Source organism: Schistocerca cancellata, unplaced genomic scaffold, assembly GCF_023864275.1.
Source record: "Schistocerca cancellata isolate TAMUIC-IGC-003103 unplaced genomic scaffold, iqSchCanc2.1 HiC_scaffold_1101, whole genome shotgun sequence".
Classification (NCBI taxonomy): Eukaryota; Metazoa; Arthropoda; class Insecta; order Orthoptera; family Acrididae; genus Schistocerca; species Schistocerca cancellata.
The window spans coordinates 615,112-640,187 of record NW_026047100.1 but is presented as its reverse complement, the minus strand read 5'-3'; the positions used below and the strand labels follow the sequence as shown (position 1 = coordinate 640,187).

The following is a 25,076-nucleotide window of genomic DNA, read 5'->3' as shown; positions in this document are numbered from 1 at the left end:
TTGTTTGCAGATGATACTGTCATTTATTGTCTAGTAAACTCATCAGAAGATCAAAACCAATTGCGAAATGATTTACGAAGATACTTGTATGGAGCAAAAGTTGCCAGTTGACCCTAAATAAAAAAATGTATGAGGCCACCTACATGGATGCTAAAAGGAATCCTTTATACTTCGGCTACACGATAAATCGATTAAATCTAAAGGTTGTAAATTCAACTAAATGTCTAGAAATTACAGTTACGAAACACTTAAATTGTAAAGAATACATGGGAAATATTGTCGGGAAGATGAACCACGGACTACGGTTTATTGACAGAACACTTAGACGATGCAACAGATCAACTAAACAGACTGCCTATACCACGCTGGTCCGTCCTCTTTTGCTGCACTGCTGCACCGTGTGTATGACATATGATTAACGGAGTACATCGAGAAATTTCGAAGAAGGACAGCTCGTTTTGTATTATCGAGAAATACTGGAGAGGGTGTCCAGGCGGTTTTTGTTGCGGCGGGACCTTCTCACGGAATTTCAATTGCCAACTTTCTCATCCGAAAGAGAAAATATGTCGTTGACGCCGACCTATATAGGGAGAAACGGTCATTATAATAAAAATAAGGGCAGTCAGAGCTCTCACGGAAAGATAATAGGTGTTCGTTTCTTCCGCGCGCTGTTCGAGGGTGGAATAATAGATAATTAGTGCGCAGGTGTTTCGACGAACACTCTGTCAGGCACTTAAGAGTGATTTCCAGAGTATCCATGAAGATCTAGATGTAGATTTTGGTGTTACTTCCATTGAAAATTTCATCTCTTAACATGTATTTCATCATCTCTCACTGAGAGGTGAAATACCAGTTTTGAAGAAACCTGATTTTTTTAATATAACCAAACATTTTCTTGAAAATTTTCATCCCTTATTTCATCCCATTGGGTGCTGAACTTCCAAAATACTGTCAAACATGTATTTTTTGTTCCTAATAGAGATACCAAATAAAAATATTCATAGATTCAGCTTTGAAAAGTCTTTCATAATAATTTTATAAAGCTATTCATCCCCTATTTCACTCCCTTAGGGAACTGAATTTTCAAAAACAATGAAAGACCTTTTCTCTTTATTTGTGATTGAGGAGTCAAATACCTATTAGCAGAGATGTAGCTTTTAAAATACTTTAGTACTTCTTTAATAATAATCTTTTAAAAAAAAGAAATTACGCACACTGTTTTACCCCAAAGGGGTTAAAATTTGCAAAGATACTGAAACATGTATTTCATTATTTCTAACAGAGAAAGCAAATATCAGTTTTCATAGATCTGTTAGCGACATATTTTCAAAAAACCTTAGATCCCTTATTTCATTTCATTCTTAAACTACGCCTACAACAGAAGATCAACATTTTGTGCAAACTTCAAGTTTCTGTCCTTGGTGGTTTTGGCTGGGTGATTATAAGTCAGCTAGTGACTAGATAGTCAGTGGAGACATTCCTGTTTGTATGTGGAGATAAACTAGCTGAGTACGCTGCATTGGCTCGAATATGAATTTACTCTATTAATCCGTCTCCTCCTCCTCCCTCTTTCTGTTTGCCTTCTCTAGCATCATATCTATCTCCTACAGCCCCTCACACTGTCCATCTGATACTCCCCGCCCTCTCTGTGTCTCTGATCCTCTCTCATCTGCGCATCTTCTCCTTTCCTCTCTGTTCATCTCCTCCCCCCTTCTATCACCTCCTCCCTCTACTCCAACTCACCCCCCCTTACCTCATCTTGCGTCCTCTGTCTATCTGCTCTTCCTCCTCCGTCTGTCCATCTTCTCACATTTCTGCGTCCATCTCCATCTCCCCACTCTGAGTTTGTCCATCGCGTCCTCCCCCGTTCTCTTTGCACGTTATCATCCGCCACCACAATGGGTGGTTGCAGTAATCTGTGTACCAAATTCGGTTGAAACCGATTTAGGTGTTTAGCAGGGCTATTTTATCAGCCACTTTCCCAACCTGTAACGAATGTCAACCTCCGATTTCATTTTCTCGCAGCGCAACGTTTATGAGCCGCGCAATCACATAATTTTGAGCATTGTATTTGAAAACTGCCTGCGAACTGTGGTGAAAATAGACTTAGTACCAAAGAAGTAACAAACCTAATCATCATACGTGATGCGGCAGTTTTTAGTCGTCTTAGGGTTTGTTTCGTCGCAGCTCCTGACTCATATGTCGTAGAACGATATAATTTAGTAGACATTCAGCGGCATACGTGGATACAGTCTGCGAAATTCCTTGCAAATGGAGTTAACAGTAACTAAGTAAGTAATAAATTTAAGCATCAAGTTTCTGACATGATATCTGGTGCACAACGTGTTTTACGGTGATATTACTTGCAGGTACATTCAGTGGTATATGGGAATATTGCCTGCAAAATTTGTCGTTCAATACAGGTAGTAGTAAAGAACTGAAATATCAAAAGATTCTGCAAGATGCGGCAGTTTTACTTTAGGAAAAGTGAAAATGCAGTAAGCGACAAATTTTTTCTTGCATTCATCATTGTTTGTGGCTTGTCAGCGAGCAAAAGTTCCCTAAAGGTGTGAAATTGTGTGCAAAGTTTGTTGCAAGTCACTGAGTGCTCTAGTTCTCAAATACTGAAACGAATAAATTCTGGGAATTGGAGTGTCCTTAGGTACACATCTTTTTCACTCCCCTTTGATAAGTACGTGGTTATTACTCTCACAGTGATTCTTTCTATATAGTACATTACATGTGTACTAAGTATGGTTTAGGAAGAGATGCAAAACATTACATACATACGTGCATACATACATTTTTGTTAGGCGTATAGGTATATAAATGACATGCTTTCTGATACACTGACGGAAGAAAAATCTTAGCACCAAGAAGGAGTTGTGTGACATAAACGGAAGTTGGTAGGCGTGTTCCCACATCTGAAAGAAGATGTCTGCTCCGTATTTGCGCCGGTCGCATAAGAATGGTGCTAGCAGAGGCGCTATGAGGATTTAAATAATGTTTTATTTAAATACGGGCTGTAACGGTCGTGAGCATTATTTTCCCTCGAGAATGGACGTGGTTTGTTCATGTTAGGCAAGAATGATCTTAAGGCGACAAAGACGCCATTGTCAGTGTCTCAATAAGTGTGAACGAGGTTGTACAACGTTGAACACGTCTGAATGCTTACACTGAACATTGTGACTGTTACACAGGTTATTAATGTACCAGAATTTTACACTTACAATGGCTTATCTCGCACTTACAACAGCCTGTGATCTTGCAATGTTAATCACTTAAATATGTTACCTAGACAAATCTATTCCATAAATTTCGTTACTCTACATTAATTACTTTTTGATGTAGCAATATTTTTCCGTCAGAGAATAAATGCTGAATTTACAACATTTATATTCGCTGATATCATTAGCTTTGTAATGAAGACATTAGAGTGCAACATAGGCGGACTACCTAAGAGTGCATTTCACGGTATAGGTTCATTTCTTGTAGAAAATAAACTGAAGCTAAATCACAGCAGGATTCAGTTGTTACAGTTTCCAAGAAACAATTTTCACTAAAAATAATATTTTGATGATAACAATTTAACGAGTCTGAACAGTTCAGATTTATAGCTATTCAGACACATAATAAGCCCATATTGGAAACTCACGTTCGGAATCTTCTTGAAAATCTGAATGTTGCTATGTCCACCTCTATCTGCAATAGGTGACAGTTCCATCGCTAAAATTAGTCTACTTTACTTATTTTCATTCTCTTATGTCATATGGTATTAATTCTAGGATAACACTTCTCATTCACAATGGGTATTTATGGGTCAGAAAACAGCAGCTTGAACAGTATGTAGTTCAAGTTCACAAACTTCTTGTCGACCGCTGTTGACGAGTACCGTCTTCTCAATATTTTTATAAATGCCGTTTGGTGTTAAAAATACGAGCTTATTCCCAAGAATTAACAGCTTTCACTCAGTTAACATTAGACGCAGTCTGCATTTGGATCACGCCTCCTTGACTCTTTTTCACAATTATGTGCTGTATTGTGCTTCTTCCATTTTCTTTGAGCTACTTCATGGATTAAAAAATCTTAGCAATAACCCTCGCCCTTTCAAGTCTAAATTGAAGAAATTCCTCTTGGCTCACCCCTTCTAGTCTGTCACGGAGTTCCTAGAAAAAGTTAATTCCTATATTATATTATTTATTATGCTAATGTACACTCGCAAGTAGTCGTCTTCACAAAATTCGTGTACCGTTTATTATATCAAATGTTACTATTCCGATATTAATTTCATGTACTGACTCATTCCGCAGCCATGGAGATTTGCTCCTAATTTGTTACTACGGAACCAAAAGTGTAAAATAGAATAAAATAAAAATGATGAGTAATATCTGTGAAAGACACGGCTATGCCATATACTTTTCTGAGACAGCATTATCAGCACGTGGCATAGTTGAAATGTGTCCTAACTGTAGGGTATTCGGATGCGTCAGTTCCCCGATGTTAGACTGGATGGAAACGTGATAGAAGACAACTCGTCGCATGGGCGCTTGTGGGCCGTATCTGACCGCCATAGGGAGGATCGTAACATTGTGCACAAAGCACATCTTAATCCCTTCACATCTGCGACTGGCCTCCGACAGTAATTAACAGTCGCTCTGCAGCATTCTGTGTAATCCCGTACCACTGGTCACAGACTACCGGCAGCCGATCTACACTCCTGGAAATGGAAAAAAGAACACATTGACACCGGTGTGTCAGACCCACCATACTTGCTCCGGACACTGCGAGAGGGCTGTACAAGCAATGATCACACGCACGGCACAGCGGACACACCAGGAACCGCGGTGTTGGCCGTCGAATGGCGCTAGCTGCGCAGCATTTGTGCACCGCCGCCGTCAGTGTCAGCCAGTTTGCCGTGGCATACGGAGCTCCATCGCAGTCTTTAACACTGGTAGCATGCCGCGACAGCGTGGACGTGAACCGTATGTGCAGTTGACGGACTTTGAGCGAGGGCGTATAGTGGGCATGCGGGAGGCCGGGTGGACGTACCGCCGAATTGCTCAACACGTGGAGCGTGAGGTCTCCACAGTACATCGATGTTGTCGCCAGTGGTCGGCGGAAGGTGCACGTGCCCGTCGACCTGGGACCGGACCGCAGCGACGCACGGATGCACGCCAAGACCGTAGGATCCTACGCAGTGCCGTAGGGGACCGCACCGCCACTTCCCAGCAAATTAGGGACACTGTTGCTCCTGGGGTATCGGCGAGGACCATTCGCAACCGTCTCCACGAAGCTGGGCTACGGTCCCGCACACCGTTAGGCCGTCTTCCGCTCACGCCCCAACATCGTGCAGCCCGCCTCCAGTGGTGTCGCGACAGGCGTGAATGGAGGGACGAATGGAGACGTGTCGTCTTCAGCGATGAGAGTCGCTTCTGCCTTGGTGCCAATGATGGTCGTATGCGTGTTTGGCGCCGTGCAGGTGAGCGCCACAATCAGGACTGCATACGACCGAGGCACACAGGGCCAACACCCGGCATCATGGTGTGGGGAGCGATCTCCTACACTGGCCGTACACCACTGGTGATCGTCGAGGGGACACTGAATAGTGCACGGTACATCCAAACCGTCATCGAACCCATCGTTCTACCATTCCTAGACCGGCTAGGGAACTTGCTGTTCCAACAGGACAATGCACGTCCGCATGTATCCTGTGCCACCCAACGTGCTCTAGAAGGTGTAAGTCAATTACCCTGGCCAGCAAGATCTCCTGATCTGTCCCCCATTGAGCATGTTTGGGACTGGATGAAGCGTCGTCTCACGCGGTCTGCACGTCCAGCACGAACGCTGGTCCAACTGAGGCGCCAGGTGGAAATGGCATGGCAAGCCGTTCCACAGGACTACAACCAGCATCTCTACGATCGTCTCCATGGGAGAATAGCAGCCTGCATTGCTGCGAAAGGTGGATATACACTGTACTAGTGCCGACATTGTGCATGCTCTGTTGCCTGTGTCTATGTGCCTGTGGTTCTGTCAGTGTGATCATGTGATGTGTCTGACCCCAGGAATGTGTCAATAAAGTTTCCCCTTCCTGGGACAATGAAGTCACGGTGTTCTTATTTCAATTTCCAGGAGTGTAGGTAACTACCGTCCCACGGGTAATCTGACGTTAATACTGCAACAGAAACAGCTGCGTTTGGAGCAGTGGCGCAAGCGGTAAGCATGGCCTGCTGGTGACTGGCATCGCACTAGGTTTAGCGATGAATCGTGGGTGTGTACTGTCCTACACGACGAGCGTCGGCGCCTACTGCGGCGACCTGGGCAGAGGTCGAACCAGTTTTTCCAACGTTTTGCAGAGGCTCTGCAGTGTTGCTACTCGAGTCGTAGTGTGGGGAGCCATGGCTTCACATTACACCTGGTAGTGAGAACTTTGACAATACAATGCTACGTCAGAGGCACCCTGTGCCTAAAATGTCAACAGGACAATGCTCATCCACACATGGAACATTCTGTATGAAGTGTTCGCGTGATGTTCAGATACCCAATGTCCTGTAACATCCCCAGATTTCTCCCAGATATAGCATGTTCGAACTGGAAAATAAACTACGTCCCACTGCCAGCCACAAGGAGATCAAGAATCAGTTGCAACATGTCTGTGTTAGCCTGCTTCATGTAAAGATACAGCGGCTTATGGCACCTTTCCCAATGGGGCCAGTGTATACATCCAGGCCAGAAAGGCTACTGATAAGCGGAGTCATACTGCCAAGCTATTTGGAAATTTGTATCGATTTTGCAATCGCTGAAATAAGATAATGCACCCTCAAACCGAGGAGTTTTACTTTTCATCTCCTCCTCCCCTTCCGGGTGCTCCGCTTTTTTTGTCAGGAAGTATACTAACGATTCACAGCAGCGCGGACGGCTGTGCTCCAACGTTCCGAACGAAGGAGGACGTTGCAGGAGCATTTACAACCCTTTGAGCACAGGCAATTGTCTGTGAATAACAGGTTGAGAGAAGGAACGCTGATATAGCCTGTTAGAGAGACAAGACATGCATGGCATTGGTTTGTTTAAAATTACTGAAATTTTAACACTGAATAGGTGTCAATTCTATCCAAAGATGGGTGAGTGACGAAAACTCGCTTTGCTGCTGGTTCTCTCCAGGCTGTATTATTTGCTTAATAGATACAACGCAGTAGTAGTGTTACGCCGTCATCAGTCATTACACTGGGACAATTTTGTTTACATCTAGCTACTCAGCAGTAGTGGGCAAGCAGTTTACTAAAGACATATGATGCCACAATGGTGGCAGGCACAAATGAATGCGTGATTATGTAGCCTGAAAGGAAACAACATGCATGTAAGTCTTGAGGAGTGAAAGAAACCCGTGGTCACACGTGTCGAGTAAAGTGCGTCATAGTGTGAAGTGACCCATACTGAACTGCGAAAAAATAGTGTAGCACTCGCAAAGAACTCGTCGGATATCAGTGTAACTACGTGTACATGCTCATCATCTACATGTATGTAATTGATTAGAGCTGCAATTCCCTGTGATAGAACGGTCACCAGAGGGCAGTCGTGTTTTCCATGTTTAATGTTGTTACCAGGCCTCGTAGAGTATGTAAGATGCGTGAACAGACCCAGATGTGGAGATATCACTTAGGATAAGGAGATGGCGCGTACGCATATGAGAAACGTTATCAGAATGTGACAGAGTTTGAGAGGGCTCTCAATATGCGTCTTCGTTTGGCAGGATGGTCGAACTGTCCAACAGCCAAATTTCTGAGACTTTCGGATCTGACAGCTGTCTGATGTAACGCAAGATCAGGCAGGTTACGGTCGACCACGTCTGTGTACCGCAAGAGGGGATCACAGTTTGGTCGCCTTCAGGATTAAAGCGTTATAATTGACACGCCTTTAAGACTTATTGTTTGTAACTTCATCACTGCAGATACTGTTGTATATACTCTTGAACAGTTTTTATAAATATTATAAACTTACTGTGGTGTCACCGCCAGACACCACACTTGCTAGGTGGTAGCTTTTAAATCGGCCGCGGTCCGCTAGTATACGACGGACCCGCGTGTCGCCACTGTCAGTAATTGCAGACCGAGCGCCACCACACGGCAGGTCTAGAGAGACGTACTAGCACTCGCCCCAGTTGTACAGCCGACGTTGCTAGCCATGGTTCACTGACAACTACGCTCTCATTTGTCGAGACGATAGTTAGCATAGCCGTCAGCTACTTTGGCTACGACGTAGCAAGACGCCCTTACCAATTGATATTGTGATTATAAAGCCTGTACAGTAACGAGAGATGTTCTACAAATGTGGATTAAAGTTAAGTATTCCAGAAGCTACGTACTTTTCTTTATAGCATTCATTACGTATCCTGTTTCAGAACTCACGCCAGGCTGCGTGAGCTTATAGCGTGCATTTCGGTCTCCTCAAACAAAACAGTGTTGGCACTTCTGCCGACACTTCACTTACACACACCCATGTTAATAACAGTAATATGAGTGTCTGAAAAACGACCACTTCGCCCTACGAACGTGGATAATGTGGTCCCTTGGTGAAAAATGCAAATAGTATTTAATAATTGCTTCTACACTTAAACAAAACCATAACTCAGTGTAGTAGATAATTTTAATAAAGATATAGGCTACATATGCCAATAAAACGTTACTAAATGAAATGAAAATATTATCACAAACAAATATTAAAATAACATTTTTGAAATTAAATTATCAGTTCTTAGGGAAACGCAGGAATAGTTGCATGAGTTTACTTCCTACATTTGATTATACATAATTCACAAGTAAAATCGTCACAGTCATCGTTAACTCCAGCACGCTCTTCATAAGACCATTCACGCCAAGATCCGTCCTTCATCGCTTGTTGACCATTTAGCCTTACAATACATGCATTCATCGTCACCTCCTTCATTTTCATTCTAGCTGTATGTATCCTCCAGAACACAAACTTTCCCCATTTTGCTGTCAGTCTCCCTTTGCTTATCCGAAGCAGCAAGTTTCCTCTGCGCTCTGTTTGTCGTACTCTGCACATTCTTTTGCATTCCATTTTCCTTTTGTTTCGTTGCTTTCAAATTCTTCTCTTCAGTCAGCTGTTGCGTAAATGGGTTACATGTTCAAATGGTTGAAATTGCTCCGAGGACTATGGGACTTTACATCTGAAGTCATCAGTCCCCTAGAACTTAGAACTACTTAAACCTAACTATACACACATCGATGCCCGAGGCAGGATTCGAACCTGCGACCGTAGCGGTCACGCGATTCCAGACTGAAGCGCCTAGAACCGCTCGGCCACAACTACCGGCCAAGGTTACTTGTTATAGTCCCTTTTCCTCTTCTGCGAACGAACTCGAACTGCTGATATCTTCGGGAGTAGCCACAAAGCGGAGAACTAGGTTGCTGTGGCACTGAAGCTGGAATATGAGGTGCATTATTAGAAAATGTACAGGGCTATTACAAATGATTGAAGCGATTTCATAAATTCACTGTAGCTCCATTCATTGACATATGGTCACGACACACTACAGATACGTAGAAAAACTCATAAAGTTTTGTTCGGCTGCTGCCAGAGCGCTCGAGAGCGCAGTGAGACAAAATGGCGACAGGAGCCGAGAAAGCGTATGTCGTGCTTGAAATGCACTCACATCAGTCAGTCATAACAGTGCAACGACACTGCCTCTGTAAGGGGAAATCAACGGGTCGGCCTGCAGTGAGCGAAGAAACGGTTGAACGCGTGCGGGCAAGTTTCACGCGTAGCCCGCGGAAAATTGGCTCATGCCACAACTGGAGACCGACAGCGCCGATTTCATCTTTCAACAGGATGGTGCTCCACCGCACTTCCATCATGATGTTCGGCATTTCTTAAACAGGAGATTGGAAAACCGAAGGATCGGTCGTGGTGGAGATCATGATCAGCAATTCATGTCATGGCCTCCACGCTCTCCCGACTTAACCCCATGCGATTTCTTTCTGTGGGGTTATGTGAAAGATTCAGTGTTTAAACCTCCTCTACCAAGAAACGTGCCAGAACTGCGAGCTCGCATCAACGATGCTTTCGAACTCATTGATGGGGACATGCTGCGCCGAGTGTGGGAGGAACTTGATTATGGGCTTGATGTCTGCCGAATCACTAAAGGGGCACATATCGAACATTTGTGAATGCCTAAAAAAACTTTTTGAGTTTTTGTATGTGTGTGCAAAGCATTGTGCACATATCTCAAATAATAAAGTTATAGTAGAGCTGTGAAATCGCTTCAATCATTTGTAATAACCCTGTACATGGAACTCGTTCAGTTTGCGAGATCTCTCTCTTCTGTTCAGTCCCCATTATTTTACATTTATACGAGAATCGTTTGACAATGTTCAATTAATTTTGCTTATGAATGAACGCTACGATTGTTTTCATAATGGTAACGATGCAAGTAGAGCAACTGCTCTTTTTTCCTGTTTTACACGTATTTGCTTCTTTTAGTACTAATACCTAACTAATGACTTTTCGTGCTGAAGAGAGGCTAGTTACTGTTTTTTTCCTGCATTATTAGTGCTCTTCGGTCTTCACCAAATCGAACACCACCTCGTAAGTTCTTCGTTCAAATGATTCTCCTTTCAACGAGTCCATCTGAAATTCCCTTAGTACATAAAAATTATGGAAACTAGAAACTGCCTTAGCATATCAGGAACAATAAACACCCCCCTTACCAGTTAATGCCCTGAGATTCTCTGCATACACCGGCTCAAAGCTTAGTAAAGAAATACTAGCAACTGTAGCAAATGTTTGCTAGGTTAAACACAGATGTTAGCACAGTCGGCGATGCTTTAAAATATCTTCAACTTGTATATGAGGAAGGTTACTCGAACCAAGGGAAGCTCGCGTGTCTTTTGCGGAAACAGATCTGGTACAGAGAGAGACCCCGTATCAGAACTTGGGCTGGGACGCCATACCGTCGTCAAACTCGTGTCCTCTGTTCGTTGAGAACACTGTTTGTTTGCTCCAATTTCTGCGTGTATACTAAACTAAACAAACAATAGTCATAAACTTACTTTTGGATATTATTCATGGTTTATTATCAAGTATAGAGACATAAATGGGAGTGAAACAAATCACAGATTACGCAGTGAGAATACACATAATATCCACAGTGAGGAAATTCAATTACCATCATAGCCCGTGGCAGCTAATCAAAGACGGCTTTAACGTCGTTCTTGTGGTCTGCAGAGAATGGCTTGATAAAATTCTTCAGCCTAACCTCTCCTGCACTACTCTCTCCATCTCCGAGTACCTGCTGTAGCCTACATTCGTCTATTCCTGCTCAGTACAGTCATGTCTTGATCTCCCACGATAATGTTTACCCTTTTAAGCCAAACTCCGTTACCAGAGTAAATATTCGTTGATGCCTCAGAACGTGTCCTATCAGTCGTTCACTTCTTTTAGTCAGGTTGTGCCATAAAACTGTTTGACTCGTTACTTCTTTCTCAGACTATCTGTACTTTAGCATCCTTCTATAGCTGTTTCTAAGCCACTCAGTTCCATATACGGCTGCAATCCAAATTAATAGTTTCAGAAAAGACTTCCTTATATTCGAATTTATATTCGATTATTACATATTTACGTTTCCAAAAAAAACTTTTCTAGCTGTTGTTTGTCTTCTTTTATCTTCTATTTACATCTAATGTGGCCAGTTATTTTGCTGTGAAAATACCAAAATTGTCTGTTACTTTCTGTATCTCACTTCTTAATCTAATTCCCTTTGTGTAACCAGAGTGCATTCAACTACACTCCATTACACTCGTTTTACTTTTATTTATATTCATCACATATTTTCGAGACACTACCCAGTCACTGAACGCCTTTGCCGTCTTTGACAGAACCGTAATGTAATCGACTACCCTTGAACTTACAAATTCTTGTACTTTCCGCTTACAGCTGTCAACATTTTTATTTGCTGTGAGGAGAATGTCGAGTATCCCTCATACTGAAACGAAACTCACAACAGCAATTGTGCGCGCATGTATATTGCAATGCTGCACTTCCCATCTCACCTTCGTACCTTTCCTGTTTCTTTCCATAAAGTTCTATACAACCTTCTTTCCTCTACACACGCGCAATCTAGCAGAGAGAGAGAGAGAGAGAGAGAGAGAGAGAGAGAGAGAGAGAGAGAGAGTGAGAGAGAGACAGACAGACAGACAGAAGATGAAGAAGAAAGAAAGGGCGTGTAGTGGACTGACCCGACAGCCAATCCACTATGACTTGTAGCCGAATAGCACGCGTTTAAGCTCACGCAGACTGGCGTGAGGTCTGGAACAGATTAAAGGAGTTGAGTCTAATAAATAAAGTACGTAGTTGATGTAATACTTAACTTTAATCCATAATTGGAGAACATCGCTCTTGTTGATACATTATATAATCTCAATATAAACTGGTCATGGCGCCTTGCTAGGTCGTAGCAAATGACGTAGCTGAAGGCTATGCTAACTATCGTCTCGGCAAATGAGAGCGTATTTGTCAGTGTAGCTTCGCTAGCAAAGTCGTCTGTCCAACTGGGGCGATTGCTAGGACGTCTCTCTATGCCTGCCGTGTGGTGGCGCTCGGTCTACAATCACTGACAGTGGCGACACGCGGGTCCGACGTATACTAGCGGACCGCGGCCGATTTAAAGGCTACCACCTGGCAAGTGTGGTGTCTGGCGGTGACACCACAGGGCGCATCGCGAAGGAACTATGAAATAGGGGAAGGAAATCCGAACATGCAATGTACATGTACTGACAAACAAATGATCACAATTCCAAAAAAAATGGATGATTTATTCAGGAGAAAGAACTTTGCGAACTGAACGAATCAATAAACCGTTGGTGCACCTCAGGCCCTTATGCAACAGTTACTCGACTTGTCGTTCATCATAAAGTTCTTCAACGTCCTCTGAGGGGTAGCGTGCCAAATTCTGTCCAATCGGAGCGTGACATAGTGAGAATCCCAAGCTGGTTGGAGGGCCTTGCCCATAATGCTCCAAAGGTTCTCTCAATTGGGATACGTTCGTCGACCTTGCTGGCCAAAGTAAACAAGCAGTATAATCTCATGACGTTTGTGGAAGTGCATTACCTCGCTGAAAAGTAATCCCGAGACGGCTTGCTATGAAGGGCAACAAAACACTGCATATAAAATCATCGACATACTGTTGTGCTATAAGAGTGCCGCGAATGACAACCAAGGGGGTCCTGCTATGAAAGTAAATGGCACCCAGGCCATCATTCATAGCTGTCGGGGCGTATGGCGGGCGGTACTCAAGTTGCTACCCCACTGCTGCCCCGGGCGTATCACTAGTCATCGAGGCTAATTTCCAAGCGGGTCTCATCACTGAAGACATTACTCCGGTCAATGTGTTTTCAGGCCGAATGGGTTGTTGGGTTCATTGGTTTGGGGAGTGAAGGGACCAAACTACGGGGTCATCAGACCCTTTTTCTATTCCAGCCTGAAGACATGCCTGGAGACTCCACGGACAGTGGTGGGATTTCAGCGTGGTTGTCGCCTGCCGAACCCCCTGAAAGCCAGGAGTGATGGTCTGGGGTGCCATTACTTTTCATAGGAGGACTCGTCTGGTTGTCAACCGCGGCACCCTTACAGTGCAGTGGAACGTCGACGATATTCTGCTCCTGGTTTTATTGCCCTTCATGGCAAGCCATTGTGGGCTTACATTGCAGCAAAATTACGCCCACCTGCACGCTAAGAGAGTTTATAATTCTTGTGGGTCAAACCGTACCTTGGTCCACAAGTTCGCCGGATCTCTCCCCAACTGAGAACGTTACGAATATTATGAGCATGAGCCTCCAACCATCTCGGGATTTTGACTATCTACCGCGTCAACTGGATATCGGACAACTCAATCAGTGCCAAGTCGAAAACTGCTTCCGTAAGAGCCAGAAGTGGAACAACACTTCATTGACTTCCTGAGTTCGTGAAGCTCTTTGTGTTAGATAAATCGTGTGATTTTTCAATCTTTTGTTTGTCTTTACGTGTACGTCACATTTATCGATTTCCGTCCCATTTGTGTAATTTCTTCGTGGTGCATCGGTTTCACTCCTTAGGGTGTATAATGCTCCACCTTTTACCGCTCCCTTCCTTGCTCAGTAAGGACGCAGCATTTCAGATCACTAAGTCCAGATAGCTACATCTCATTTCTCCAAAGGTATATTTATCAGCGTCATCCACGTTTCCTGCAGATATCCGTACTTCTACGGATTTACGTTTCTGTCCTAGCCATTTCTCTTTAGCCATTCTACACTCTCTGTAAATCTCATATTTATACGTCTGTATTCCGTTTTACCCGCTTGATTTGGTGGATGTCATATTTTTAACGTTGATCAAATGGCAAAACATGTATGCAGAAAATATCTGTCCTAACTCTTGTGGATAGTCGCTATGTTGGGAGCCAAACAAACCTTTGTTCTTAACTTTTCTACACATCTGGCTCCCAGCGTCTTTCAAATTACTGAAACCAATGGCTATTAGTTGAATAATCTGCAGTTCAATCGAAAATAGTTCATTTGAGAATGGTTTCTTCATAATCGTGACTAAGAGGAGTGAATGCATCCAGTTCTCTTCCTGGATACTTGATTATTCAGTAACGATCGCTAAATACGAGGTAACACGATAGTCTGGAGCTGTTTCATCGCGGTGCATGTGCGAGAATGAGTGAAAGGAATCGATATACTGGAACCATGGCTACATGCTTTGACTGGCAATGGTGTTCTTTGTTCAGTCCCAATCGGTTAATAAATACTGATGACTAATCTATGAAGACTGATTACAGTCGGCTGTCTCTTTCAATTCAGATTTGTTATATTCACATTTAACCTACTATTAACCTACCGTTTTTGCCTTTAAACGCTTGCTGAACACGTTTACATTTTGTCTTATAAGCACTCATTGGACGACTCAAAATATCTATTAGTTTCATTACTGCAGAAAAAATAAAACTTTTATATTTTTGACTAAGTAAAAGCATAATGACTGCTTTTGTTGAGATCTTCCCTCCGAAGTCTGGTTTGATGCAGCTCTATATGCTACTCTATCCTCTGCATACCTCTTTGTCTCGAAATAAATAGTGCAACTTTTATCCTTCTGAATCTGTTTACTGTCTTCACCTCTTGGTCCCCCTCTACGATTCCCCCCCCCCCCTCCACTTCCCTCTAATACCAAACTGGTGAGACGGACGTAGTGGCCGAACGGTTCTAAGCGCTACAGTCTGGAACCGCGCGACCGCTACGGTCGCAGGTTCGAATCCTACCTCGGGCATGGATGTGTGTGATGTCCTGAGGTTACTTACGTTTAAGTAGTTCTAAGTTCTATGGGACTGATGACCTCAGAAGTCAATTCCCATAGTGCTCACAGCCATTTTTGAACTAAACTGGTGATACCTAGACGTCTAAGAAGGTATCCTATTAAGTGATCGCTTCTTCAGGTCAGGTGTACCACAAATTTCTTTTCTCGCTAGTTCTCTTCAGTATCTCCTCATGCGTTACACTATCTGTCCATCTAATCTTCAGCGTTCTCCATTAACAGCACATTTAAAATCTTCTATTCACTTCTTAACTCAATTGTGGATCATCCATATTTCACTTCCACACATCGATATACTCCATAAAACTCCTTTCAAAAGGAACTTTCTAACACATAAATCTATATGAAATGTTAACAAATTTGGCCGGCCGGAGTGGCAAAGCGGTTAAAGGCGCTACAGTCTGGAACCGCACGACCGCTACGGTCGCAGGTTCGAATCCTGCCTCGGGCATGGATGTGTGTGATGTCCTTAGTTTAGTTAGTTTAAGTAGTTCTAAGTTCTAGGGGACTTATGACCACAGCAGTTGAGTCCCATAGTGCTCGGAGCCATTTGAACCATTTGTTAACAAATTTCTCTTCTTTAGAAACACTTTTATTGCCTTGTTCTGCTTTTGTTGATGTTCATCTTATACCCTCCTTTCAAGACACTGTCATTCCGTTCAACTTCTCTTCCAACTCCTTTGCTACGGCAATATGTTACTGTCATGACAATTTTGTGCATGCCGTGGAATCTGTTGTACCCGAAAACTGCTGTTATGGCCTTGTGTTTGTCTGTGCTTTCAGGTGAAACTGGCGATCGCAGAGCGGACGCGGACGCTGGAGATCGTGGGCTTCAGCGTGTCCCTGGCTGCCCTGCTCGTCTCGCTCGCCATATTCTACCGTTTCAGGTGGGTCTTAAGTCAATATGAAAGTTCTGATTACTTTCGTTCTCGTTTTTAGTAGTCTGTATCCCGTTTTGTCTGTTTCGTTTATACTTTCTCCTTTCATCACTTAAATTCAATATCGTCTTAACCAAGGATTTACATTAGTCCTAATCTTTTTTGCTATTTGATCCTCTACTCCTTTCACTATTTTGCCTCACAAAGTAACCATTAACCTTTTAGTGTACTCCTTTCTCCTATTTCTGTCAGTCGTTGCCTCGTGCTTCCTATGACACTCCCAACAACTTCTGGGTCTTTCATCTTGTCCTAGTTCCATCTCCATACTTTCCTATATATTTGCCATTTCTTCCATTTCAATCTACAGTTCATAACGAATAAATTGGGCTCAGAGCTCACATCTCTCCTAGGAAATATCTTTCAGTTTAAATCTGGCTGAGAAATCTCTGTATAGCCATAATACACTGTCATACAGAGTGTCTCAGGAGGAATTTTCAGTGTTCAGGGGTCTGACCAGGGACGATCATAAGAAGCAAAAAGGGTCCTACGGAAAAGTGCCCTCTTCCAAATGGTTTCTGAGTTAGAATACATTTAATATACATTATTATTAATTTTGTATATTTTCAATACACTATAAAATTGACACATGTAAACATGTACAACATTACTAAACGTTACAACATGCGTTTTACGAACTATCAGCTGAAAAATACAGGGTTACAATTATTGAACTACATGAAATAAAATCGTCACACACTGTGAACGGTTTGCGTTAGAACGTTCAAACTGCACCATTGGTCACAGCAGATTACAGGAATTAGTATGCGCATGCGCATTGGTTTAGTGATGAAACTCACTTTCATTTGGATGGGCTCCTCAATAAACAAAATTTGCCCATTTGGAGGACTGAGCACCCTCGTTTCGGGATCGAAAAGTCTCTTCACCCTCAACGAGCGACTGTGTGGTGTGCAATGTGCATTGACGGAATAATTAGTGCGATATTCCCTGATGGCACGGTGACTACCGAACGGTACATGAATGTTTTGCAATACGATTTCATCCCCATTATCCAAAGTGATCCTGAGTTCGACAAGGTGTGGACGGAGCTCAATCCCATCGAAGCGGGTGAGTGTTTGATGTCCTGAAGGATTACGTTCGTGACCGCATTAAGGCTCTGGGGTACCCAGAGGCCACTGGCATCGGCCTCGATTGGCCACCATATTCTCCGGATCTGAACGCATGCAACTCCTTTTTTGGGGCTACATTGAATACACCAAAGACAAGGTGTTCAACGATAATCCCAAAACCACTGCAGACCTGAAAACAGCCATCAACGAGATCATCGACACTTCAGCGGGTCACGCAGAATTTACTATTCATCTGCGGCACATCATCACCAATGATGGCAGACATATCAAACATGTAACCTAAATCCGAATATCTCAGGTGACGTTTACATGTTGAATAAACTGTGTGCACGCCATAGTTTGTAACTAATTTACCTTTATTTTCATATAGTTCAACAACTGTATCTTGTTCGTATTTGTAACGTATTCACCTCTAGGTGCTATCGTACACGTGTCATTACAGCTTTATTACAGCTCACAGTAAATATTCAAAGATGAAACTGTCAACTTCAGAGCTTTTGTGAGTTCTTGGGAGAGGATGTGGCGTTGTGTTGTTTGTCTCGGTGGTTCTGCGCGTTTCCTAATCAGGTCAGCAGCATCCAACGAAGCGACCAAGGAGGCCACATCGTGTATTCACCTTTAGCCTGTACTCTTAAGATTACATCAATCCCCACAAAAAAATTAATGGTGAAAGATCTAACGATCTTGGTGGCCACTTAATTGTACTACCACTACCAACCCAGGAATTAGGGTAACTACGATTGAAAAGTTGTCTTATCCTTCTGGGAAAATGAGGAGGTTCTGCGTCATGCCTGAAGTACATTGCAGTCGTGGCGAAAGGAACGCCGTCAAGCTCTTCAACGAACAAATTTTCCAAAAAATGCGAGTCATTTCGTCCAGCCACACGCTCTTTTAAAATGGATGGACCTGTCAACATGTTACCCATCATGCCGAACCAAACGTTGATCGATAACCGAAATCGAAAATTGGCTTTCGGTGTAACGTGTGGATTTCCCTGCGCCCGTCGATGATTATTAACTTTGTTGTTGATTCAGTTCCGTATATACGTTGCTTCATCAGTGAATAGTGGCAATGGATGCAAATCACGATTATCTTTGAACCAGTGGAATGGTTCAAATGGCCCTGAGCACTATGGGACTTAACATCTGTGGTCATCAGTCCCCTAGAACTTAGAACTACTTAAACCTAACTAACCTAAGGATATCACACACATCGATGCCCGAGGCAGGATTCGAACCTGCGGCCGTAGCGGTCACGCGGTTCCAGACTGAAGCGCCTTTAACCGCACGGCCACACAGGCCGGCTGAACCAGTGGAAAAATTCAAGTATTGTTGCATGTTGCGAATGTGAGGATTCTGGACATGTTTTACGTGAAAATAGTAGTGTTCGACATACAAGTGCTCGTGAGACTTTGATACGCACAGGAAGTCGCGGTGTGCTGGTAGGACTACGCTGCACCACTTTAAACATGCATTGCTGTTTCTGTACAGGTCGTACAACTAAGCATTCAGAAGAAAAGTGGGAACGGTTTCAAGCAAAGTGCTGAACACTCTGGTAAACACCCGCGGTCAGGAATTCGACGTGTCGGAGAGCCCTGATGGCATTCTTCGACATCGGCAGGTGTACTACTGCCGTAGACGCCACAAACATACAGCACATCTGCATATCCTTCATTAGTGTAGATGTGTTGCATTTTAGGCAGCGCGAGTACATACACAGTAAACCGATGGTTCTCTCTACTACCATACCATTCCGTCCAACTACTGCACTCACAGCACATCATGGACAAATGCGCGTTCGACGGGCTAGACATTCTGAGCAAGGAGATCGATAGTAACGAGCTAGAATGGGACAGAATAAAACTTCAAATGGGTCCAGTGGGGAAGATACAAACGTGCGGCCCTCTATCCCAAAACAAATGTACATCGCAAGGGCTATATCTCGTAAAGCACTCGGAGGAAGGCATATGTCCATATATAGTTTTCGATTTAAGTGAGCGTTGCTGTCATATCCCAGAATATTGATTATTCTTCCTGGGATACCTTGTATAAATAATCTGGATCTTCCAGTGTTCTCAGGTGTCTTTCACGTATACAATCGACTTTCACAATAATTAAACCAAGCGTTATGCACAAGTGTGCCTTATCCCCAGTCCGTATTCTCTACTACTTTTCCTTTTCTTCCTTTTCCTACTATAGAATTGCAGTCGCTAATAGCAATAAAATTTTCCTCCCACTTAACTATCTGAATAATTTTTTTTTTATCTCACCATAAATTCTTTCAAGTTGTTCATCTCAGATACTTGTTGGCATACAAAACTATACTCTTGTGGTCGGCGTTGGCTTCGTGTCTATCTTGGCTACGATAAGGTGTTCATAACGCAGGTCGTAATAGTTTGACCGCATTTCTATTTTCCTATTATTTCAAATTTTCGTAATAACTAACCATTAACCCTATTTGATTTATTTTGATAGCTCTGCACTCACCTGACCAGAACTTCTGTTTTTCCTGCCACCGAACTTCATCAATTCCGACTATAATTAACTCCGACCTGTTCATATCCCTTTTTAACCCACCAACTAGATTAACATTTCATGTTACGACCAATAGAATGCCAGTTTTGCTTTTTCTGAGTAGTCTCCGGTCGTCGGATAACACTACACGACTCCAACCACCTAATGCCCGCTTATTGTGTTTTATGGCCCATTGAAGGCGTGCAGCTTTGTTCTGGTGCAAGAAATGGCCTTTCCGGGGGAACCGGTTCAAAATACCCATTCCATGCATATAAGTTCGCAATGTATTCTCGGCAAATGGTTGAGAAGGACTTAGATTCACTGACAGCGGCCACGCTTGTCGAGTTTGAAACCGTTTGCCAATGACAAGGAATGACAGTGTTTAGTGATCTCTGAAACTGTCACTTTCAACGACATAAGAATGGCTGGCTAGCAGACGGCAAGTATGGCGTGGGCGATCTGCATAGCGTTCATGAACGCTAGCCTTCTCTTTTACTGCGCTGAGTTATCACACGCAAACTGATTCGTTTGAACTTGCGGAAAGATAGTCATTTTCTGAAATCAAAAGTATGGGGATTATAAGTGGAGTACGAATCATCATTTGGCACTTTCTCAGGAGTCTGTTACTCCGAATGGAAACCTGTCTAGGGCATAGCAGATAAGCTGTCGTTGTGGAATCCTTCAGTATTTTTGTTGTTCTGCGGTTTATTCATATGTGTCGTCTACCGTGGCAGATGTGGGAGCATTATTGTTTGTATGTGTGTGTGTGTGTGTGTGTGAGAGAGAGAGAGAGAGTACCGTTCTCTTACTGCATATCTGGAACGCCTGCAGCAATTTCAAATAACTTTAGTATATATAGGAAGAATAAAATATATACCGTGTGGGGCAAGACACACTTAACACAGGTAGGAAAGGGATGAAAATAGCTTAGGTCGGTAGTTATATGTAGAAATAACTGAATTGTTATCGTGTTGAATGAATCAGTTGCGGTGATGTAAACTAATTTTGCACATATCGACAACTTTTAATGTCTAAGTATTGTTGAACTGAACGAATAGACAATTGTAGATATATTCTGCTCGAGTAACAGAAGCAACGTTTTCGGCATATGATTGCGCGCACAAGGGCACGTAATTTTGCTATATTTTAATCTGCTTGACTCTTTTATCAGCCAGGATACTGAAGCACATACTTCTGTTAATCGAACTTTTGTTAGCGGAAATTGGTAACTCTTGAAAGGAGAAGTAGTGTGATACTAGAGTTGTTAATGTTGATGGTGAAAAGTTTCGCAAAACTATCCCAGAAATGTGCTGAAGATGAGAGGCGCAGCTGAAGGAATCGATTAGTATATGGAGCCGTAATTCCAGGCTCGGGCGTTGTACCAAGACTTTCGAAAGTTTAATTGCTTCCATAAATGCTGTAAAACTTGAGTCTGTACAAGGAAAAGTTTTGCTGATTGGCTTATTGTAACGTAGAATTTAGTATAAATCGTCGCTGGTCTTATTTACGTCGTATAAAGTACGGCCAAAAGGAAACACTTTTTATCTCAGCAGCGTGGAGCCTTCTTAATGCAAACAAATGCAATATCAGGACAACGTAAAGAGGCATTGACCACAAAATGACGAGAGAGGCGGACCTACCAGTATAAAAGGAGGCACGGATTATTGTGTTGTCAGCAAACAAAAGTAACAACGGAACAGGTTGATCAGGACACTCAGAGACCTCGAACGTAGACTTGTTATTGGATGTCATCTGAGCGTACAATCCATGGCGGAAAGTTCAACCCTTCGAATCTACCCAGTTCGACAGGGTACTGTGAAGTGGAAACTCAATGGAGAAAACCGCAGCTAAACTATAACCAGGCAGAGCTAATGTTCTGACGGAAGGGGACCGTCGAGCATTGCGGAGGGTGACTGTAAAAGAATGGCACGAAATCAGCTGCAGGAATCGCTCGTGATTTCCAAAGACCTGCCATTGGTCCAGCCAGTGTCCGTGAGGTCGAGCGGCTGCTCAAAAGCCTCACATTTCTGCCGTGAGTACTAAGCCACACTTGAAGTGGTGCAAAGAATAACGCTGCGGGACAGTGGATGACGAGGAACGAGTGATTTGGAACCATGAATCACGCTATACCCTGTGAAAATGCGGTGGAAATGTTTCGGTTCGTCGAAAATCAAGAGATCGTTACGTGCCATTATGTGTAGTGCCAAGAGATCGGAAGGCGTAGTGTTACTATGTGCGGATGTTCTTCTTGGTTGAGGCATGGTCTGCTCATTGCTGTTAAGAAAACACTAAATGCGGAGGGATAGGAACACATTTCACAGTACTGAGTACTGCGTACACACTGAAGAGGCAAATAAACTTGACACCTGCCTAATATCGTGTAGGGGCACCTAGAGCACTCAGAAGTGCCGCAAAAGAACTTTGCATGGAGTCGACTAATGTCTGAAGCAGTGATAGAGGGAACTAACACTATGAATCCTGCAGGGCTGTCCATATATGCGTAAGAGTAGGAGAAGATGGAAATCTTTTCTGAACAGCAGGTTGCAAGTCTTCCCAGATATGCTTAATAATGTTCATGTCTGGGGAGTTTGGTGGTTAGTGGAAGTGAAAGTGTCCTGGAGCCACTCTGTAGTAATTTTTGATGTGTGGGTGTCGCATTGTCCTGATGGAATTGTACAAGTCCGTCGCACTGGAAAATCGACATGAACGGATGCAGGCGATGAGACAGGATGCTTACATACGTGTCACCTGTCACAGTCGTAGGTAGACGTATCAGGGGTCCAATATCACTCCAATAGCACACGCCCCACACTATTACAGAGCCTCCGACAGCTTGAAAAGTCCCTGCTGACATGCGGGTTCCATGGATTCATGAGGTTGTCTCCATACCCGCCCACGTCCATCCGGTCAATACAATTTGAAACGAGACTCGTCCGACCAGTCAACATGTTTCCGTTCATCAACAGCCCAATGTCAGTGTTGACAGGTCCTGGCGAGACTTAGGCTTTGTGTCGTGTTGTCATCACGGCTACACGAGTGCTCCTTCGGCTCCGGAAGCCCATATGGAATAGTTCGCACGCTGACGCTTATTGATGGCCCAGAATTGAAATCTGCAGCAATTTGCAGAAGGGTTACACTTGTTGCACGTTGAAAAATTGTCTTCAATCGTCGTTGGTCTAGTTTCTGCTGGATATTTTTCCGGCCGCAGCAATGTCGGAGATTTGATGTTTTACCGGATTCCTGATATTCACGGTACACTCGTGAAATGGTCGTACTGGAAAATCCCCACTTCATCGCTACCTCGTAGATACTGTACCTCATCGCTGGTGCGTTGACTATAGCACCACATTCAAACTCATTTAAATCTTGATAACCTGCCATTGTAGGAGTAGTAACCGATCTAACAACTGCGCAGACACTTGTCGTATACAGGCGTTGCCGACCGCAACGCCGTGTTCTGCTTGTTTACATATATATGTATTTGAATACGCATGCCTATACCTGTTTCGTTGACGCTTCAGTGTAGTAGAAGAACGTTGGAGACGATTCTCGCTTGTAGGAGCACGACTGTTCACTCCTCCATGAAGTGTCCTCTTTGGTGCTATGGTATGTGAATAATAACACTCCTGGTCTGCTCTGATTCCAGAGTTGAACCCAATGGATTACCTTTGGGATGAGTTAGAACATCGACCTACTCTATTTTCGGCTCTTGAGCTGATATTTCTTCACAGAAGTACAAACCTGTCACTGAAGGTGTGCCCAGTAAAGTTCAAGCCGTCAACATAGCGAAGTACACACGCAATATTAGTGTCCATTGATAGCTGTCCGGGTACTTTTGATGAGCTAGTGTATGAATACAGAGCCCGGAATGATAACTCCACTTGTCGGAGTATGGACCAGGACGGACCGATTCCGGCGTCCTTGTATTTCAGCTTTCAAAGCCAGCACTAAGGCGCATTACCTCCATTTTTGGCCGAGGCCAGCTGGACTACGGCTGTGTAGAGGCGCGGACGTGCTCGCCGACCGAGCCTCACTGCATTAGCGAGTATTTGTTTATGTGCATGCGGCGTTGTGTAGTAATGTGATTTAAATCGACCCGAAGCATGATGGCTCTTTCGTAGCGAAAGGCGGCTATCAAACTCACGTCACAATCTGGACACATCGGACCCAAAGCTTTTGAACAAGAACGTTTCTTGCGTGACGTGGTGAGCTTAGAACAACAAGGTCTGCTAGGAATTCCTCTGTCCATGGCTGTCCATGGCTGTACTCAAGCTCATAGACGAGGTGGCTTGTGATAGCCTGATACACAGATCCACCGACTGCCTCCGCTTTTGGTATTCTGAAAGGAACGTGTGTGTTGTGACGGTTGATCATGCTGGTGTGAGAGTTGTGACAGTGCACGTTTTCGAACTCCCCTTTGAAATCCCGACTGTCGCGGTCATAGACGCTTTACGGCCGTATGGCACAGTTCTTAGCCATGTGGAGGAAAAATGGAAAACTTTTGAAACATATACCATACCCAACAGAGTGCGTCATGATCGTATTGAGCTCCGAAAACACATACTTTTATATTTGTCCATCGGTGGATGACGCTCAGTCGTCATTTACGACGGACAAACGAGGACCTGCTCCGGTTGCGGACAAGGACTGTTCTCTTACACTACCCTCATTGACATCTCCTCCAGGTATATCTTGCAGAATAGACACTGGCGTAGCTGATGATCTCATTGCCTCTCACATACGTGGAGGCCTTGAGGATTGATGTGGGTGTCGACCACGACTGGCCCTCATCTCAGGTGACGGTTAGGTTTTGTCCGCCTTTCTCTACTGAAGCAGTCACATTTCATCCAGCAGCTTCTCCATCCCGTCTCTACACAACTATATCGGGGTCAGGAGCAAATGACGGCACAGTCATCTCCTCCCGAGGATAATACAGAGCCTCGACCCACACCTTATGGGGAGAAGGGCAACGCAAACAGAAATTCCAGAAAAGGAACAAGACGAGGAGGCTGCTCACAGAAAAAGGGCTGCACGAGAGACGTTTGCAGCCAAAGGACGAGCATGACCCCAATACGTGACTGCCAGCTGGATTAGATGGTTTTGCAAAAACAGACATAATATCTTATGGGATAACAGCAATCAGTGATTTTATAATGTTACTTAAAATCCGTCTTGAT

The 25,076-nt window shown here is 43.7% G+C and overlaps 1 protein-coding gene across 1 annotated transcript in view; it reads left to right on the top strand.

The window, feature by feature from the left end:
• Positions 1-25,076, top strand: part of LOC126155889 (PDF receptor-like) — a 287,262-nt gene that overhangs the window by 142,342 nt on the left and 119,844 nt on the right. The window contains exon 4 of the mRNA XM_049916260.1: positions 16,144-16,247. Coding sequence (XP_049772217.1) covers positions 16,144-16,247 — 104 coding nt within the window. The remainder of the gene's footprint in view (positions 1-16,143; positions 16,248-25,076) is intronic.